This window comes from Mustela nivalis, assembly GCF_964662115.1.
Source record: "Mustela nivalis genome assembly, chromosome: 13".
Taxonomy (NCBI): domain Eukaryota; kingdom Metazoa; phylum Chordata; class Mammalia; order Carnivora; family Mustelidae; genus Mustela; species Mustela nivalis.
Genome location: NC_139032.1, coordinates 41,965,018 through 41,981,681, shown reverse-complemented (window position 1 = coordinate 41,981,681; position 16,664 = coordinate 41,965,018). Strand labels below are relative to the sequence as shown.

The following is a 16,664-nucleotide window of genomic DNA, read 5'->3' as shown; positions in this document are numbered from 1 at the left end:
CAATCTGTTGGTTGTTTTGCTAACTAATTGTATTTCCTGTAATTATTTCATACTCTCTAGTTTGACAAGAGACAACTAAACAAACTCTTCAATTTTTAAAGCACAAATTCATAAAACATTTTAATACCCAAGAAAATTACCAACCCGCACAATAAACAACACAAATGAGATGAAAAATAGAAGCACGAGCTTTTTAAATCAGCAAACCAAAAACTACCAGGCTACATCAGACAGACACTGGTTTTTCTCTCTTGTTTTGTTAAGACTTCCGTAATTTGTAGAAATCTTACCCTAAAATCTTGACAAAACTGGAATTTCCACTACCTAGTCCTAATTTCCTAAAACCATGTTAACATTCAAATTGAATACATATTACCTTAGATGACTTGTGTCATTTTTTATTAACTTCAAATAGATAAATTTTGAAGGCCAAGAAGTGACAGAGTCTTCGTAACTTTGAAAATAATGGTATGACTTTAGAGTTACAAAACCATAAGTGAGACACGACTTTAGGCCACACTTAAAGAAAGAACAGCGACAGACAATTTATTATTTTTTGTATCTGGGAAGCTGTCAATTCAACATTCCCAATCTTTCTGACCTTTGTAACAAGCACGGAACCAGAGTGCTGCAGGCCGAAGGCGAGAAGTGTGGAGCCAAATAGTGCAAGTGTTACCTCATTAGACGCCTCTTCCAGCTTGTTCTGGTAATCTGTCAAGGTACGCCTCAAAGTCTCAAGGACAACAGAGAAACTGGGAGGTTTATCTTTGTCCTTGTGGATGCCTAGAGAAAAATGTAAGATGAAAATATATCCTAAAGTCACAAGGAGACAAAAGCTAAGTAAACAGTAACAGAGATATTATAATTAGATAGAGCTGAAAAGATGTTATGAAACACTGAGCAGAGTCTTCCTCTCCAAAGTATACTGCTGTATAGCCAAGTATTAATAGCCTTTCTAAACAAATGATCAAATTAAGTTCATAAGGTATCAAGTGCAAATTTACGACTACTTCCTACCTTACCGAGGCCCACACTGTAGTTAGTAGTGAGCTTCTTTTCCCTCCATCACCTAAATAACTGAAGTATTTGTACACACCTGTTATCCAACAATTAAATGAACAGCCCAAATACTAACCTTGTTTTGGGAAGTTACACACACTTACTTTGGTCCTTGTGTTTCTGATCAGTCAGGCCTATTTTGCTTAAATAATAATTTCTGAACCCAAGAGCACATAATTTTCTGTTATGCTTGGAAACACTCTTCAATCCTTAAAATTCTCAAGTTACAATTTGAAATAAATAACAAAAATGCTATTATCTACATAGGCCCACATCATGTTTGAATTAAAACCCTTAAAACTGATACTTATTATAAAAATATGAGTATTTCCATATTATGCCCTCAAACTATTTTAATTTAGTTGGGCCATAAGTTAGTTGAGCCAATCAAGGTCACATGGGCAACTGTAGTTCAAAAGATTAATCCAAAATCATCAAAAGTTTAGTTTTAAAAACCACTTTAAATTGATTGTTCACCGTACTTCTCTTTTACTGTTAAAAAACAAGTAGCAAATGTTGAAATATTCTATTAAAAATATTTCTCTTTTCCTATTACAATTTCTCCCCAGCATATTTTACAATCTATTGCAATAGACAAGAAACGTATTTTTAACAAGGATGATTTCAAAAAGATGCATTCATAATATATGTTTTATTATTCATTGGCTCTTTCATTCAAATACTTTACTGAATTCCGACTACTTACTAATCCAAGGCATTAGGTAAATGGAGGTGAATAAGATTAGTGTAGTCTTTGTCCTCAGAGAATTTACAGTCTAAAAAGAGGAGGAAAGAGGGGCCCCTGGATGGCTCAATCAGTTGGAGGTCCCAACTCTCAATTGCAGCTCAAGTCATGATCTCTAGGGGGTGGGATGGAGCCTCAGCATGAAGTCTGTCCTCTCTCTCCCTCTACTCCTCTCCCTCCCCCCACTCCCACCCACCCAGCCTTGTTCCTGTTTTCACTCTATCTCTAAAGTAAATAAATAAAATCTTTTTAAAGAAAAAAAAAGAGGAGGAAGAATAGTAAACAAATAATTACATGAGATCATTTATCCATTCCTCATGTATTCAACTGCTAGAACTTTTGGAGGATAGGACAGAAGGCAATAAAGGAAAGAAGAATGAAAGAAAGAAAGGAAGGAAGGGAGGGAGGGAAAATTTCGGCTAATGACAGACTAACTATCTCAGATATTGGTGATATTTAGTGTTTTAATCGTGGACAAAATGTTACTAATAAATTTATTACATTCATCCAGGTATGATTTAAACACTATCTTAAGTATGGGTTCACCTTAGATTTTCTTAAACAGAAGAATATTTAACCAAAAAAAGCAGAAGTAATATGGAAACAACACATATCCCAGCTAGGAAAAAAAAAAAAAAAGACCCTGCTCTGAACCATGATAATGGAGGAAACAGTACTCTTTATAATTACTATGAGTTAGAAAGACAACTCATTAAAAATTTTATTAAAGGTCTTACCAAATATATATTTTTTTAAATTGCTCTTGCACAAGATAAAAAAAAAATGTAATGTATAATTCTTTTCTTTTGCTACTACACAAGTAGGCCATGAATAAATCATGCAAGGACACTCGGGAAATCTACTGGCTTTTACAATAAGGGAGAAAACTTCCTCTTAGAAATTCAGAAGAATAAAACCATTTTAATATGAGAGTTAAAGGGTAAGAGGACAAAATGCCCTGTCCTTACCTACCCACGCATATTCTTATACTCTACATAAAATAAAGTCTCTTTGCTTGAAAATGCTTATATAATAAAGTCAGTTGAAATACAAAGTATGCACTAAGTCTCACCCACATTCATTATAAAAAGAAATCGTTTCTGGTCCCTTAACATGGCAAAATGCTTAAAAATAAGAAGAAAGGGTCACTAGGACTCAGGACATTACTGATAATTTGATTTAACCTAATAATATTCTAACCCTTGAATATTATAAGAAACAATAACCTATTAATGATATCTTATCAAAGAAAGCTCTAAAAATCCACAGATGAAGAGCCATAAAAATAATTTGAAAAGTGGTCGTAAATGGCTTTTCAAAGGTCGAAGTCCAAACGAAGCCAGAATATGTTAGAACACTTTATATTTCAAAATACCAACTCAAAACCTTCCAACCTTCTCTCCATACGTGTATGTCTCAGTACTTGGAGGCCAGCCTACACTTTACCATCACTGCCACCTGTTTCAGTCTCTCTTGTTCATCTTGATTATTAAGTATATTTCAACTCTAGGTATACCTTGGCAAATCTTTTTTTGTTTTTGTTTTTGAGAATTTTCATTTTATTTTATTTATTTCATTTTATTTTATTTATTCTACTCCACATCATAACACTTACATTGAATATAAAAATATGTGTGTGTGTGTAACCACAGCATAACCAGTGAATGTTTTAATACTTATAGTGATATTCTTCTTTTCCGGTATGTATCATATGACTTTATTTTTAAGCATTATTATCCTTTGTGATTTGAAGCAAACCATCTGAATCTGATTCTGATTAACAATTCCACTCGGGTTGTGGTATAATTATCTGGCTAAAAAGGCCAACCTTAACTGGCACTGCTTCTGACCGGAGAAGACTTTTGGGGAAGAATGAATTTTCCATCCTGTGTGGGACTAATCAATCTCCTGTCAAGGGCATACCTTTCATGATCTCATGGTGGATTAGAAACTGCTATCTTAATATACAGCACCCAATTTCTATGTTTCTTAGGTATACGCTTACCTAGAATGATTACATAAAGGCAAATCTTTTTTTGAATGAGTAGTCCACTGCAGAGAGGGAGGTAGGAGAAATGGTTCCAAGCCTTCAATTTAAATGTTTTCTTTTAAAGAAGCTCAAAAACTTAGTATTTTTACCTGGCCCCAATAAACCACAGTTTCTCAAGCCGATGTTATTACCTCAGTAACCTATAGTTCCACAGTAAGCTGTCATGAATAAGGTAACTCTATCTCTTCAACCATCTCAAACATTCTCTTCTACTTCAGTTTCCTTCAAGACCCCAAAAGGGAAGAATTATTAAGAAATAATGGAGAGGGTGCCTGGGTGGCTCAGTTATTTAAGTATCTGCCTTCAGTTCAGGTCAGCATCGAGTCCCACATGGGGCTCCAGCTCACCAGGGAGTCTGCTTCTCCCTCTACCTTTCCCTTTTACTAGTGGTCTCTCTCACTCTCTCTCTCTAAAATAAATGAAATTTAAAAAAAAAAAAAAGGAAAGAAAGAAAAAGAATAGATAGACAACAGAAAGCAAAAGACTGAGTTTTTTTAAGAATACATATGTATATGTATGTGTGTATAAATGTATGTATACATACATATAGAACATGAGTAGTCCTGTTCAACCTCAGAATAGGAAAAAAAACTGTTGTTTAATGTGGATTTTTAATCACATAGTAAGACACAGAAAATAACATTCAAATGGGTTATATCTTCACCTAAGAAAACCGAAATACATTGATGACCAAGAAAATTCCTTTTTCACTCCAAAAGCATTAAATATAAACATTTTGTTGGCAGTTATGCTCGTCAAACTGAGACTACATTCTGCATATTAATTTGTTTTACTCACTGAGATCATAAACATCTTCCTTATCTTATAAACACGGGTACCCATTCTGGAGTTTCTAAGGAAAATGGCTTCTAACTTCCCTAACATATGGAGAGTACTTATCATGTAAGTCCTGCTCACTCACCTCCTAACTATGTCTCCAGGGTAAGTTAAAAACAAAAAACAAAAACACTTTCTTTACCAATGTTTGAGAAATGTATTGTTGAGGGTAGCCCCAGCATCCGTGATGACCTAGCTCTGCGGGGCTCGATAAGTTCTGCGTAGCAGGGATAACAGCGATCAAGCTAGGTTCCCTGAATTCAGTGAAGATGATGGGATCTGGATCTGGGTGACAAAGGCCAAGTAGTGCACTTAGCTTCCAGAAACAAACTGGACATGGTTGAAATCAAAGCAGTAAATAAAATGGTTTTACCCACAGAGATCTCTGGTGTTCGCTAACTGATCATAGTGCTCATAGGACTAAAATAGGTCGGCACTCTACTTAAATGTTATCTGATTCGTATAAGTAGAAAAGCTCTAGGTCTAATTACCAGAGGTCTAAATGCAATCAACATAGAAAAGAGTCTTGACTCTCAACCAATGATCACACTTGAGCTGGTTCACAGACCTGGGCACTGGATCTGAGCTGACACTGACACTTAGAGAACTAACATGCCATTGTGGTTCACTAGTTAGGGTAGGAGCTGATAAAGGTCAGGAGACAGATTGAGTTTTGGCTAAATTTCTATTACCAGTGGCTCCAGCAGGTACCTGAACTCACCTTATTTCCTGGTTTGGAATACAGAGCTAAGAAAAGACAAATGCAGAACCTGGCACCATATCCATACTAGTTCCCTGATGCATGGAGTGGAGGATTTACAGAGGAAAACTGAATAGAAAAAGAGCACATGGAAGTCACTAGAACTTTTACCTACCAAAATAGTAAGTCAAAAGTAATGTCACCTTTCTGGAGAGATTGCAGAGATCAGTGCCACTGGGAAGGACTTAAAAGATACACAGGTGGTGATTCCAACCACATCAGCCTTCAACTCATCTATCTGGCTTGTGCAGGATACAGATGAATCTTAGGGAATGACAGTGAATTACCGAAAGCATAATTACACGTGATTGCAATTGCTGCTGCAGTTGAAGATGTAGTTTCATTGTTGCAGTCAATACATTTCCTGGCAATTGGAATGAAGCTATTTCTTCCATCGTTCTAGTAAAAACTACCAAGACAGTTTCCTTCAGCTGTCAGGGCCAGCAATACACATTCACAGCTTTCCTCAGAGCTGTATCAACTCCGGCAGAATCTATAGAATCTTTTAACTCCGGCAGAATCTATAGAAATCTTAATCAACTTTCCATTCCAAAAACATCACATCACATGTCCTACTTAGCTCTCTACCAAGTTGATGACAGCATTCTGATGGCTCAAGCTCCTGCAGGTCAAGTTTGGCAGGTCCTTCTAGAAATACATGTAAACTTTTAGGGTGTTGGAACAAAGCAAGTAAGTAATCCTCTGGAGATAACTCTTCTCCTCTTGAGAATCAAGCTTTACACTTACTACTGGTCCTCAGCAGATAATACATTCATGGCCACCAATTTACCATGAGACAAGAATTGCCCATCACAAAATCACTATTGTCTGATCTGGCAATCCATAAATTTGGGCATGCACAACAGCACTCCATCGTCAAGTGAAAATGGTCTACACAAAACTGGATTCAAGTAAATCCTGAAGGTTCAATAAAGTTTTATAAGCGAATAGTCCAGATTTGAATGGGCCCTATGACTGTTATATTGCCTCCCCTCTTAATCCACAACCTGAATCCATGGAAGGTTTCCAATGACCTGTTGACTCATGGGAGGAAAAAAAAATGGGTTCAGTATATACTGATTAAAAGTAGACAGTCGCAGCTCTACGACCCCCCTCAAGGGTGGCCCTGAAGGATGGGGATGAAGTGAAATTCTGCCAGTAGTCAGAACAAGTAATGGACCTGATTGCCATTTCACCTGGAATGAGAAATTACCAAAAGTACAAATGTACACCAATGTGTGGACAGTAGCTAAGAATTTAACAAAAATGGTCAGGGACTCGAAAAGAACACAACTGGAAAATCAGTAACAAGATGATATGGGAAAGAGTACGTGGAAAGATGTATCCAAATGGGCACTGTGCTCAGACCAATCAGTAGAAGAGGATCTTAATAATCAGGAGGACAAGATGAGGCATTCTGTGGCTACTACCTAGCATCTCTTCTCAGCCACCTTTGTCCTTATCACCTTTGTTTTCTTTACAACAAAAAGGTCATGGCAGCAAGGATGCAGGGAATATATGGGCTCAGCAACACAGACTTCCATTCACCACAACTGATAGGACTACAACCCCTGTTATATGCAAAATCTACCAATAGCAGAGAAAGTGAACCCATGCTACGACATCATCTCTAGGCCCTGGTGGCAAGCGGATTATCTTAAGTCACTTCCATCAGGGAAGGAGCAATGCTTCATTCTTACTAAGGCAGACACTAACTCTGGGTATAGATTTTCCTTCCCTGACCACAGTATTTCTGCTGAAATCACCATCTGTGAATTTGTAAGAGATCTTATTCACAATTACATGTTCCACATAGCATTGCTTCTAACCAGGAAACTCAATCTATAGCAGATAAAATATGGAAATGGGCTCATTTCACTAATTTTCTGTGATTAAAGTTAATAGATCAGGGGCACCTCAATCATAGAGCACAAGACTCTTTATCTTGGGATTCCGAATTCGTGCCCCATGTTGGGTATAGAGATTACTTAAAAATCAAATTTTTAAAAAAGCTAATAGACCAGTAATTTCACTTCTGGGTGAATATCTAAGAGAACTGAAACAAGGTCTTAAGGAGATATTTCCATGTTTATAGGAGGACTAGTCACAAAGCCGAAAGGTAGAAGTGGTCTAAGGTGCATCAACAGATAAACAAAATGTAAATATTATTCAGCCTCAGAAAGGAAGGATTCCTGTCCCCTGCTATAACATGGATGAAACTTGAGGTCCTTGTGCTAGGTGAAATAAGCCAATCACAAAAAGACTGATGCTATAAGATTCCACTCTATGAGATATCTAAAGTAGTCAAATACATACAAACAGAAAGTAGAATGGTGGTTACCATTCTAGAGTAAGGCGGAGAGGGGATATTAGTAATGTAGTAATTAGTAATTAGTTTTATGCATAAATTTGACTGGGACACAGATACTCAGTTAAACATTATTTCTGGATGTGTCTATGAGGATATTTCTGGATGAGACTGACATTTGGATCAGTAGACTGAGAAAGCAGATCACCCTCCCCAGAGTAGATGGGCCTCATCCAATCCACTGAAGGTCTGAATAGAACAGAAGGCCAAATCAAAAGGAATTCTTTCTCTCCGCCTGATTGTCTTCAAGTAGGGTCATTGGTCTTCTCCTGCCTTTTGACTCAGACTTCGACTGCAACTTACACCAGCAGCTCTCCTGGTTCTCAGCACTTCAGAATCAAACTGGAACTACACCATCAGTCCTCCTGTGTCTCCAGCTTGCCAACTGCAGGTGCTGGGTTTCTTAGTCTTCATAATTGTGTGATTAATTAATGATCACATTGGAGGATGTTGAGCAATCTTACCGAAGTCACTCCCTTGGACTTTACAAACTGAAACAAGAGCATGAGGAAGTAGGCCAGTCATGGTTTGTAAACCTCAGTGGATAGGGAGGTGAGAGAAGTAAGTGGGAAGAATTTGCCAAATGACACCAAAGGAGACCCATGTGCCTCTCTTATAAGCATCCTCAGCTTCTCGGTGATGCATGAATCTCTAGTTAAAAGGTACTGGCCATGAGGTTCACAAGGACAATTAGAATTCTCAAGAAGATACCAGATCTAGACCACAGCCTTTTATGAAAGAAGTAAAGGAGGAGAGAAAAAGTCTAATTTGTTGTCCTGATTATCCTAAGAGCCATCCCTAGGACTGCCCAATTCCTGGGAGATACATACATAAATATGCCTAAAGGCATCAAATGCTATTGCTATAACTTCCCAGGGTCCTCTCCAGTAGAAAGAAAAAGAATACCTCGGGAGTATTACAAATGATTTCCTCAAGGAAGGAAAGGTTGAAGAAGGTCAGAGGGCTCTCAGTCAACACGAAAGTCAACCACCCTGAGGAGGCTCCAAGACAGAGCCACAAGAAAAACTTTCTTTTGTGAACCTAAGGAAGGAAAAGTTACATTCTGTATGTTTGCTAACATCCTCAGGCAGAGGTGAAACTGTTTTAGAAGAAACACTTGAGGCAGAAAGACTACACAGGTTCAAAGTGAGAAAGGATTTTTTCCCCACATACACCCTACTAAGAGAATTTTCACAAGATAAGAAATGAAATAAGAATAGCCGTAGTGCTTCAATTTCAGTAGGAAGCAGAAATATGAAATAAATGTCCCTGTTCAAGCAAATTGAGACTATCTTGCCCGATGATAGTATGCAATCAAGTTATTTCTATGGCCCATGGAAGAACACACATCTTTTCCACTTAAGGTCAATCTTCCTGATGATTCCATATGGATTGCTACCCAAAAGGCTGCTATAATTTGGAAAGAAACTCCATGACTACCTTTATTTTTTTAAAGATTTTATGTATTTATATGACAGAGAGAGCGATCACAGGTAGGCAGAGAGGCAGGCAGAGAGAGAGGGAGAAGCAGGCTCCCCACTGAGCAGAGAGCCCGATGGGGACCTCGATCCCAGGACCCTGAGATCATGACCTGAGCTGAAGTCAGAGGCTTAACCCACTGAGCACCCAGGTGTCCCATGACTACCTTTATAACCTCAAAACTTAAAATGCAAAATGGACTTTTGACCTGATATTAATTCATTCACACTTTTATTCATTAATATGCAACCAAGATTTGCTGAGTGACTGCTTTATGCCAAGGAATCTTCTAGTTGCTTAAAGTACATTAGTAAATAAAAGGGACAAATATCCTTGCCCTCATGGTGCTTGGATATTGTCAGGATTAATTTTATGTGTCAATTTGACTGGGCTAAGCATGCCCAGATAACTGGCAAAACATTTCTGGGTGTGTCTGTGAAGGTGTTTCTGAAGCAAATTAGCATTTGAATCTGTAGACTGAGTAGAGGTCTGCCCGCACCAGTGTGGGCGAGTATCATCCAATCTATTGCCTCCCTATCCCCCCACCACAGACAAAATGGCAGAAGGAGGACAAATTCTCTCTTTCTTCTGAGCTGGGACTTCCAAATCCTCCTTCAGACCCCAGGAGTCCCGGGTTCTCAGGCCTTTGGATTCAGACTGAATTATACCACTGGCTTTCCTGGGTCTTCAGTTTGCAGACAACAGGTCATGGGATTTCCCAGGCTCTATAATCATGTGAGCCATTCCTACATCTATCCTACTGGCTCTGTTTCTTCAGAGAATTCTGACTAACACAGTTTAAAAAATGCACCATGTAGTGTGTTAAAAATGTTGGGCAGCAATAAGTGCTATGGGGAAGAAAAGAAGTAGAAGAGAAAAGGGAGAGGTAGTGAGACAAGTGGCATGGGAATGAGTAGCAGGTAAGCTTCATCAGAGTGAGACCCAGGCATAGATTTACAAAAACAAGAGAGAGGGGCCTGGTGGCTCAGTCAGTAAAGCATGTGACTCTTGATCTTGGGATTCTGAGTTCTAACCCCACGTTGGGGGTAGAGATTACTTAAGAAAATAAAAAATATTTTTTAAAAATTTTTAAATAAATAAAATGAAAAGATGAGAGAGAGCTATGCAGACACATCTAAGTAAAGGACTTTCCAGATAAGTTTCCAGAAAGAATAGCCAGCACAATGGCCCCCAAGGCAAGAGCATACTTGGTGTGCTCCAGAAGCAACAGGAGGCCAGAGGGGCCAAAACAGAGAGAGATACAGGGGATGTCAAAGGGGTGATAAAGGACAGGGGCAGACCATGTTGGGTCTTCCAAGCCATTGCTAGTACTTCAGCTTCTACGCTTAATGAAATGCAGAGCCCAGGAAGATTTAAAGCAAAGGACTAACATGCTCTGTCTTGGGTTTTCAAATGATCATCCTGGTGGCTACAGAGAAAACAGACTGCAGTGGGAAGCAGGGTGGTTGGAGAGAAAGGCAGCCAGAGGGAGCAGGGTTGGAGGCACTAGGAAACAAGGTGTGAACTACCACACTGATCACCCATGAGAAAATCAAGGTAAATCCTCTAAGTAAATAAATTCCTGAAGGTCTGACACTAACTCAAACTTGGCCTCATTTGCTACACGAAGATAAGCAGATGGGTTACTGTTACTTCAGAAACACTTACGTAGAGGACCGACCGCAGAAGCTGAGGCGGATGGGGAAGAGAACAGCTGGCAGCCCATGCCAACTCTGGATTAAAATTCATCCAAGAAAATAATTTTCATTCACCCCATTTTAAAAAGCAAGTAAAAACAAATAACAACAACAACAACAAATTTTGTGACCATCCAAATTTCCACCATGGATGGCTACCAGTATCTTGAACTGAAAGGTAGGAAGAGGTAACAAAAGGAAGTTAAGCACTGTTGTCTACTGCCCATACTGCAGAGCAGAGGATCTCTCTGGAAAACCTTTCTGGAGGTGACTGAATTAATTCTGTAACAAATTCTAAGGCTGCCCTATCATCACATAGTAACACCCTGTTTCTCTTTGAAACAGACTTGTCCCCAAAAACATATATACTGTGAGCTATATACATGTTTATATCACACAGGCACAGAAGACAAGTTAGTCTAGGATAAGTTCTTATGTGACCTTATTTGTGAGGAGCAAAATATTTGTTCATCTTCATGGAGGCGAAGCCAGGCCTGACACAGCAGACAATCCTAATTGTGCAGGTCCTTCCATATTAAGCAATAAAGCATATTATTTCTAGCCATCCATGAAGTAATAAAACCCCACCCTGAACCAGCATAAGCAGAAAGGGAATCCATCGGAGTCTCCCATGGCTGCCTCACCGAAGCCCAGGCCCAGAGGGCAAGCAGGTCCTGAGCAGGTAAGTGCATCAGCCCAGGTGCCAGCAGGAAGAGAGATGGCACTCTCTAAAGGGTTCCTCAGAAGAGAATTTCATCAAGAAATTTCCAGAAGTCACAGGTTTTGTTAAATTATTTTAACAAACAATGTTTCACCTTGTGGTGAAGGCTGACCTCTAGAGACTACATGATCTGGGCTCCTCTGCCCTCTGGCTTCTGGTTCGATTTGGGCAGTGAGTGTACCTGTAGGTGATCAAGAGGGTGGAGGGAGAAAGAAACAAAAGGAAAGAAGAGAATGTCAGGGTATTTATTTCTTCTGTTTCCTCTGCTCCAATGCGTTCCTCATTTTTTAGCAGCCACAGCTCTCGTCAGGCAGGTCCTGTGCTTGTATCAGACTATGGTGACAATGTGCCCTCCACTGGACCCTTTAGGCTTAGGCATGGGTTTTCCACTCTGGCTTGTTCTTGCTGTCTTATCCTATCTTTTTTTTTTTCCTTTTTAAGATTTATTTGAGAGAGAGAGCACGCGCACGTGCACATGTGCCCACAAGGGAAGCGGCAGAGAGGGAAAATCTCAAGCAGACTCCCTGCTGAGTGCAGAGCCTCCCGGGGGGAGGTGGGGGGGAGGGACTTGATCCCATGACCCATGAAATCATGACCTGAACTGAAACTAAGAGTTGGACGCTTAACTGACTGAGCCACCCAGGTGCCCCGTCTTATCCTACCTAATTGGTTCTCTTATCTTGTCCACATTTCCGTAGATATCTTAATTAAATTCTCTTCTGACCAGCTCTTTAGAGAGTGCCATCTCTTCCTGCTAGCATGCTGGCTGACACACTTACCTGCTTAGGATCTGATTTTACTCTGGCCCTGGGCTTCCATTTAACAGATCAGGGAAGAATGGTTCTTGGTAGGTGAAAGAGTGAATAACCAATACCATATGGAAACAAAACAACTGTACAGCAATACGAAAATCACTAATTCACCATACAGTCCCTTTTCCAGAAACCCTTTCTCTATAATATATAGGCTGTGCCTATATATGGCGTTAAAAAGATAAAAAGGAAAGGAAAAACTTTAATAGTCTTCTTCAATAGGCTTAGCAATAGCCTGTGAGTTACTTTGTTATCAACTATTTCATTATAAAATTCAAAAAAGATGTGGCATTATTTTTAGTTTTTTGAATTCAGCTCTAAAGAAATATTTACAATAACATTGAAGCATAAGATATACTAAGATAATAATTTAACAATTTTTAAAGCTCCTAAAACCATTAAGCAATGACCCATCTCAATAATAAAACAGTACAATTACAAAAGAAAATTTTACTCTCCAAAGCTTTAGCAAATATAATTGAACACTGGATATTTATATTTTTTATGTCCCTGTTATACACCTTGATTTATCCAAGCAGATAAGTAACAAACCACAAAACACTAATGCTTTGGGTAAAAGATTAAATTTTAAGGAAAGTTACAAGTGCATTTCATGAAAGACTGCTAAACTAATAGGAAGGCTAAAAACAGACCCCAAAATAACAGATAATAATAAAACACAATAAATCTCTAATAGCTCACCGGCACAAATCCGCAGATCCATAGAGTAATAATGGGCCGTGGTCATATCCTTCTGCTTTTTCAAGCAAGACACACTTTCTATAACTTACGAGTTCCTAAAGAACTAATTGGCCCAAAATCTGTTTGATTCCTTAAAAAAACAGAGCCCAGGAGCTGAATTTTAAATTGTAAAGAATTTAATTTTACGTGCCTTTTGAGGAGTACAACTGAGTCAGAAAAAAAAAGAGTAATTCGAGGCTGATGGTTTGGCAAAAGAAAATTGAGGTAGCAAAGTAAAAGGATTTAGGTCAAAGTTCCTATTACACACATAATGGCATATACACAAAAAAAATTAAGGAAGTCGAAATCATGGACAGCATTCGTTAACCAGCTAGTGCTGCTTCTAGTTCCCAAAATATGCCTACCTAATATGCAATTTTTATAGTTCTTTATCTTATTAACCGTGCTAATATGAAAACCAAAATATTTCACCTAAGCACTCTTCTCTGGAGAGTGTATGTGTGGTAGTAGGAAGCGAAGGAGAAAACTGGCTTAGCATATGCACGCTGTTACAGCCTGTGTCCTACATAACCTTTTGAATGCATGACCTTTAAGTTGTTGAAGGTTGCCTCAGAATTTGGCTCAGTTTGATGGAAACATCTGTTCCCCTTGCAGGTATACTGTAAGGACTTTTTTCTCAGTTGGATTCAGAACACAGCAAGTGAGCCCTTGTCTGTCCAATCATACAGACCCCAACACTTGTAAATCAAGTTCTGGGAGGACAACAGCAGGTCCACATTCCGTCACCCTTTCTCAGCCAGCTAGGCCAACTGACTGCTGTGAGAACTGCTCTTATCATGTCATCAGATCGAAACATGTTGAGATGAGGGACTGGAAGAGGCATCTGCAGAATTCCCAAAATGTAGTGACTTTGGAACATTGACAGATGCATCTGTCATTTTATACCTTCAACTAACCTGATGTCCACTGGCCCGACACAGAAAAGCTGTCCAAGATCGATTCCAATTCTTTCACGTTATTTTCACATGTCTCTACTAGAAAGGCCTGGTGCTTCTTAGCCTTTTAATTAAGAAAACAATATACACATAATAAGGTCATGTATTATAAGAGCTGCAGATTTGTGTGAATATATACAGCATTGCTAAGTATAAGCAAGCTAATAATTACCCTCACTCAAATCTATTATTAATAAACCTCTTTCTGTCTTAATCATACCTTTTCCTTGGTTGAATGTAATTCTGTATAAGGTCTCAATAACAATTTACTGAGGCTTTGGTGCCTGGCACTAATTTATATATAATAATCCTTTTTATCCTCATGGCAATCCAAGAGGGAAGGGCTATTATTATCCCAACTTTACAGATAAGAAAACTGAGACAGAGAGGAATTAGGAAATACTTTAAAAGATCAGGGTCGCAGTCATGTGGCAAACTGCCGGACGGTGCCCACATCGGTTGACTCAAGAAGTAACATACCATAGGCTAGGGTCTCGGCTGTGAAAAGAAAAAGGGGTAGGGGGAAGAATACCTAGAAAATGGAATGGCCAGGCCCTTGGTGATACTGAATTGGGGTAGACTACACTGACTGCATTAAATTGGATTCAATATAATTGGATCAGAATGGATGGACTTGATGAAGTTGGGACCATGCTCAGACAAAAGGAAGAGTCAAGAGTGATCCCAAGTTTCACGCTAAAAGAACTGGCAGATTTCAGTAGTACAGTGAGAACAATGGTAGCAGAGAAGGTCTTATTTGGGGTATTTTTGTTTATTTACTTGCTTGCTTTTTTTTGGCAGAGAGTACAAATCATAAATTCTGTTTCAATCACATCCATTGGAAATACCTTGAAGACACTCTCAGTACCAGCATAATGCCTGGAAAATAATGGGCCCTAAATAAATATATTTGAATTAATAAACAACAAATAAAATAGAAAAATAGGGGAGGCAGCTAGGCATAATGGTATAAAGCTCAGAAAATAAGTCAGGAATGGGTTTGGGAATCACCTACAGATACTACCTGAGGCTTGCCTAGAAAGCATTTGGCTGAGAAGAAAGAGCCTAGGACAAGGCCTTAATGAACTCCAGAGTGCAACTAATGAATCATTGAACCTTATCAAAAACTAATGATGTACTATATGGTCGACCAACTGAACATTAAAAAAAAATAATAATAAGTTAGAAAATAAAACACCAGCAAAGCAGACTGAAAAAAGAAGAAGAAAACCAGGAAAGTATAGTGTCATGGAAACAGAGACCATTTGAAGGACAGAGGTGTCAATTATGTCCACTGTCACAGAATATTCAAGCAAAATGGAGACTAAGAAGTGTTCAATGGACTTAGAGGTCATTGGTGACCTTGATGAAACCTGCTGTAACTCAGACTGGAATAGGCTGAAGAAGTAGTAACTTTTTTTGGTCCTAATTGAGTGAGAGAGAAGTCAGTGGAAACAGGAAGTTTAGACAACCCTTTCCTGGTAAGAAGGAAAGGAGAGATAAAGGGAAGTAACTGGAAAGAAGAATGAAGTTAAAGAAGAGTACAGTTGGCCCCAATTTTCTTGGCCTGCCAAGACTGCATTACAAGTATGGACTAGGTAGACGAAGAGTGATCGGGTCCTCTTACCCATGCCTGCCTGGACTAGAACTGCTGCAACACAGGGCTCTGAGGGATGAGATAGTACAGCTCTTTGCCTCTCCCCAGAAGAAATCATAACCCCCGGCTAAGAGCCAAGGAGAGAGGAAGCGCCCATCTTCTTGTCTACAGTGCCTGGACACAGCTCTATAACACGGTGCAGGGTGGAAAAGGAAATTATAGAACAGACCACCATTCAAATGCTACAGATTCTCACGGTTCTTACTGAAAATTGATCGATTTTCTTCTTTTCAGTAGCTTGAGATATAATTTACACACTATCTAATTCAACCATTGAAAATACACAATTCAGTGCTTTTTTTTTTAATAGATTCAAGTTGTACAACCAACATCACAATCAATTTTAGAACACTTTCATCACACCAACAAGAAACCCCATAACCGGGGCGCCTGGGTGGCTCAGTGGTTTGGGCTGCTGCCTTCGGCTCGGGTCATGATCTCAGGGTCCTGGGATCGAGCCCCGCATCGGGCTCCCTGCTCCGCAGGAAGCCTGCTTCCCTCTCTCTCTCTCTCTCTCTCTCTCTCTGCCTGCCTCTCTGCCTACTTGTGATCTCTGTCTGTCAAATAAATAAATAAAATCTTTAAAAAAAAAAAAAAAAGAAACCCCATAACCATCAGCTATCACTCCCATTCAGTCCCTTCAGGCCTCAGCAACCCTTACATGCTTTCTAGCTCTCCAGATTTACCTTCTCTGGGAATTTCATATAAACGGAATCACACTATGTGGCTTTATGTGCCTGGCTTCTTTCACTTAGCCTGATGTTTTCAGGGTTCATCCATAA

General features: G+C 39.1%; 1 protein-coding gene across 12 annotated transcripts in view; it reads right to left on the bottom strand.

Moving 5' to 3' along the window:
* CCDC171 (coiled-coil domain containing 171) overlaps positions 1-16,664 on the bottom strand; it is a 291,861-nt gene that overhangs the window by 176,596 nt on the left and 98,601 nt on the right. For all 12 annotated transcript variants that reach the window (XR_014301800.1, XR_014301801.1, XM_082695056.1 and 9 more), the window contains 2 exons: positions 14,187-14,289; positions 677-783 (listed from right to left, as the gene is read on the bottom strand). Coding sequence is in view for 9 of the 12 variants with exons in the window: in XM_082695056.1 (XP_082551182.1) it covers positions 677-783; positions 14,187-14,289 (210 nt within the window). In the remaining 3 variants the exon portion in view is untranslated. The remainder of the gene's footprint in view (positions 1-676; positions 784-14,186; positions 14,290-16,664) is intronic.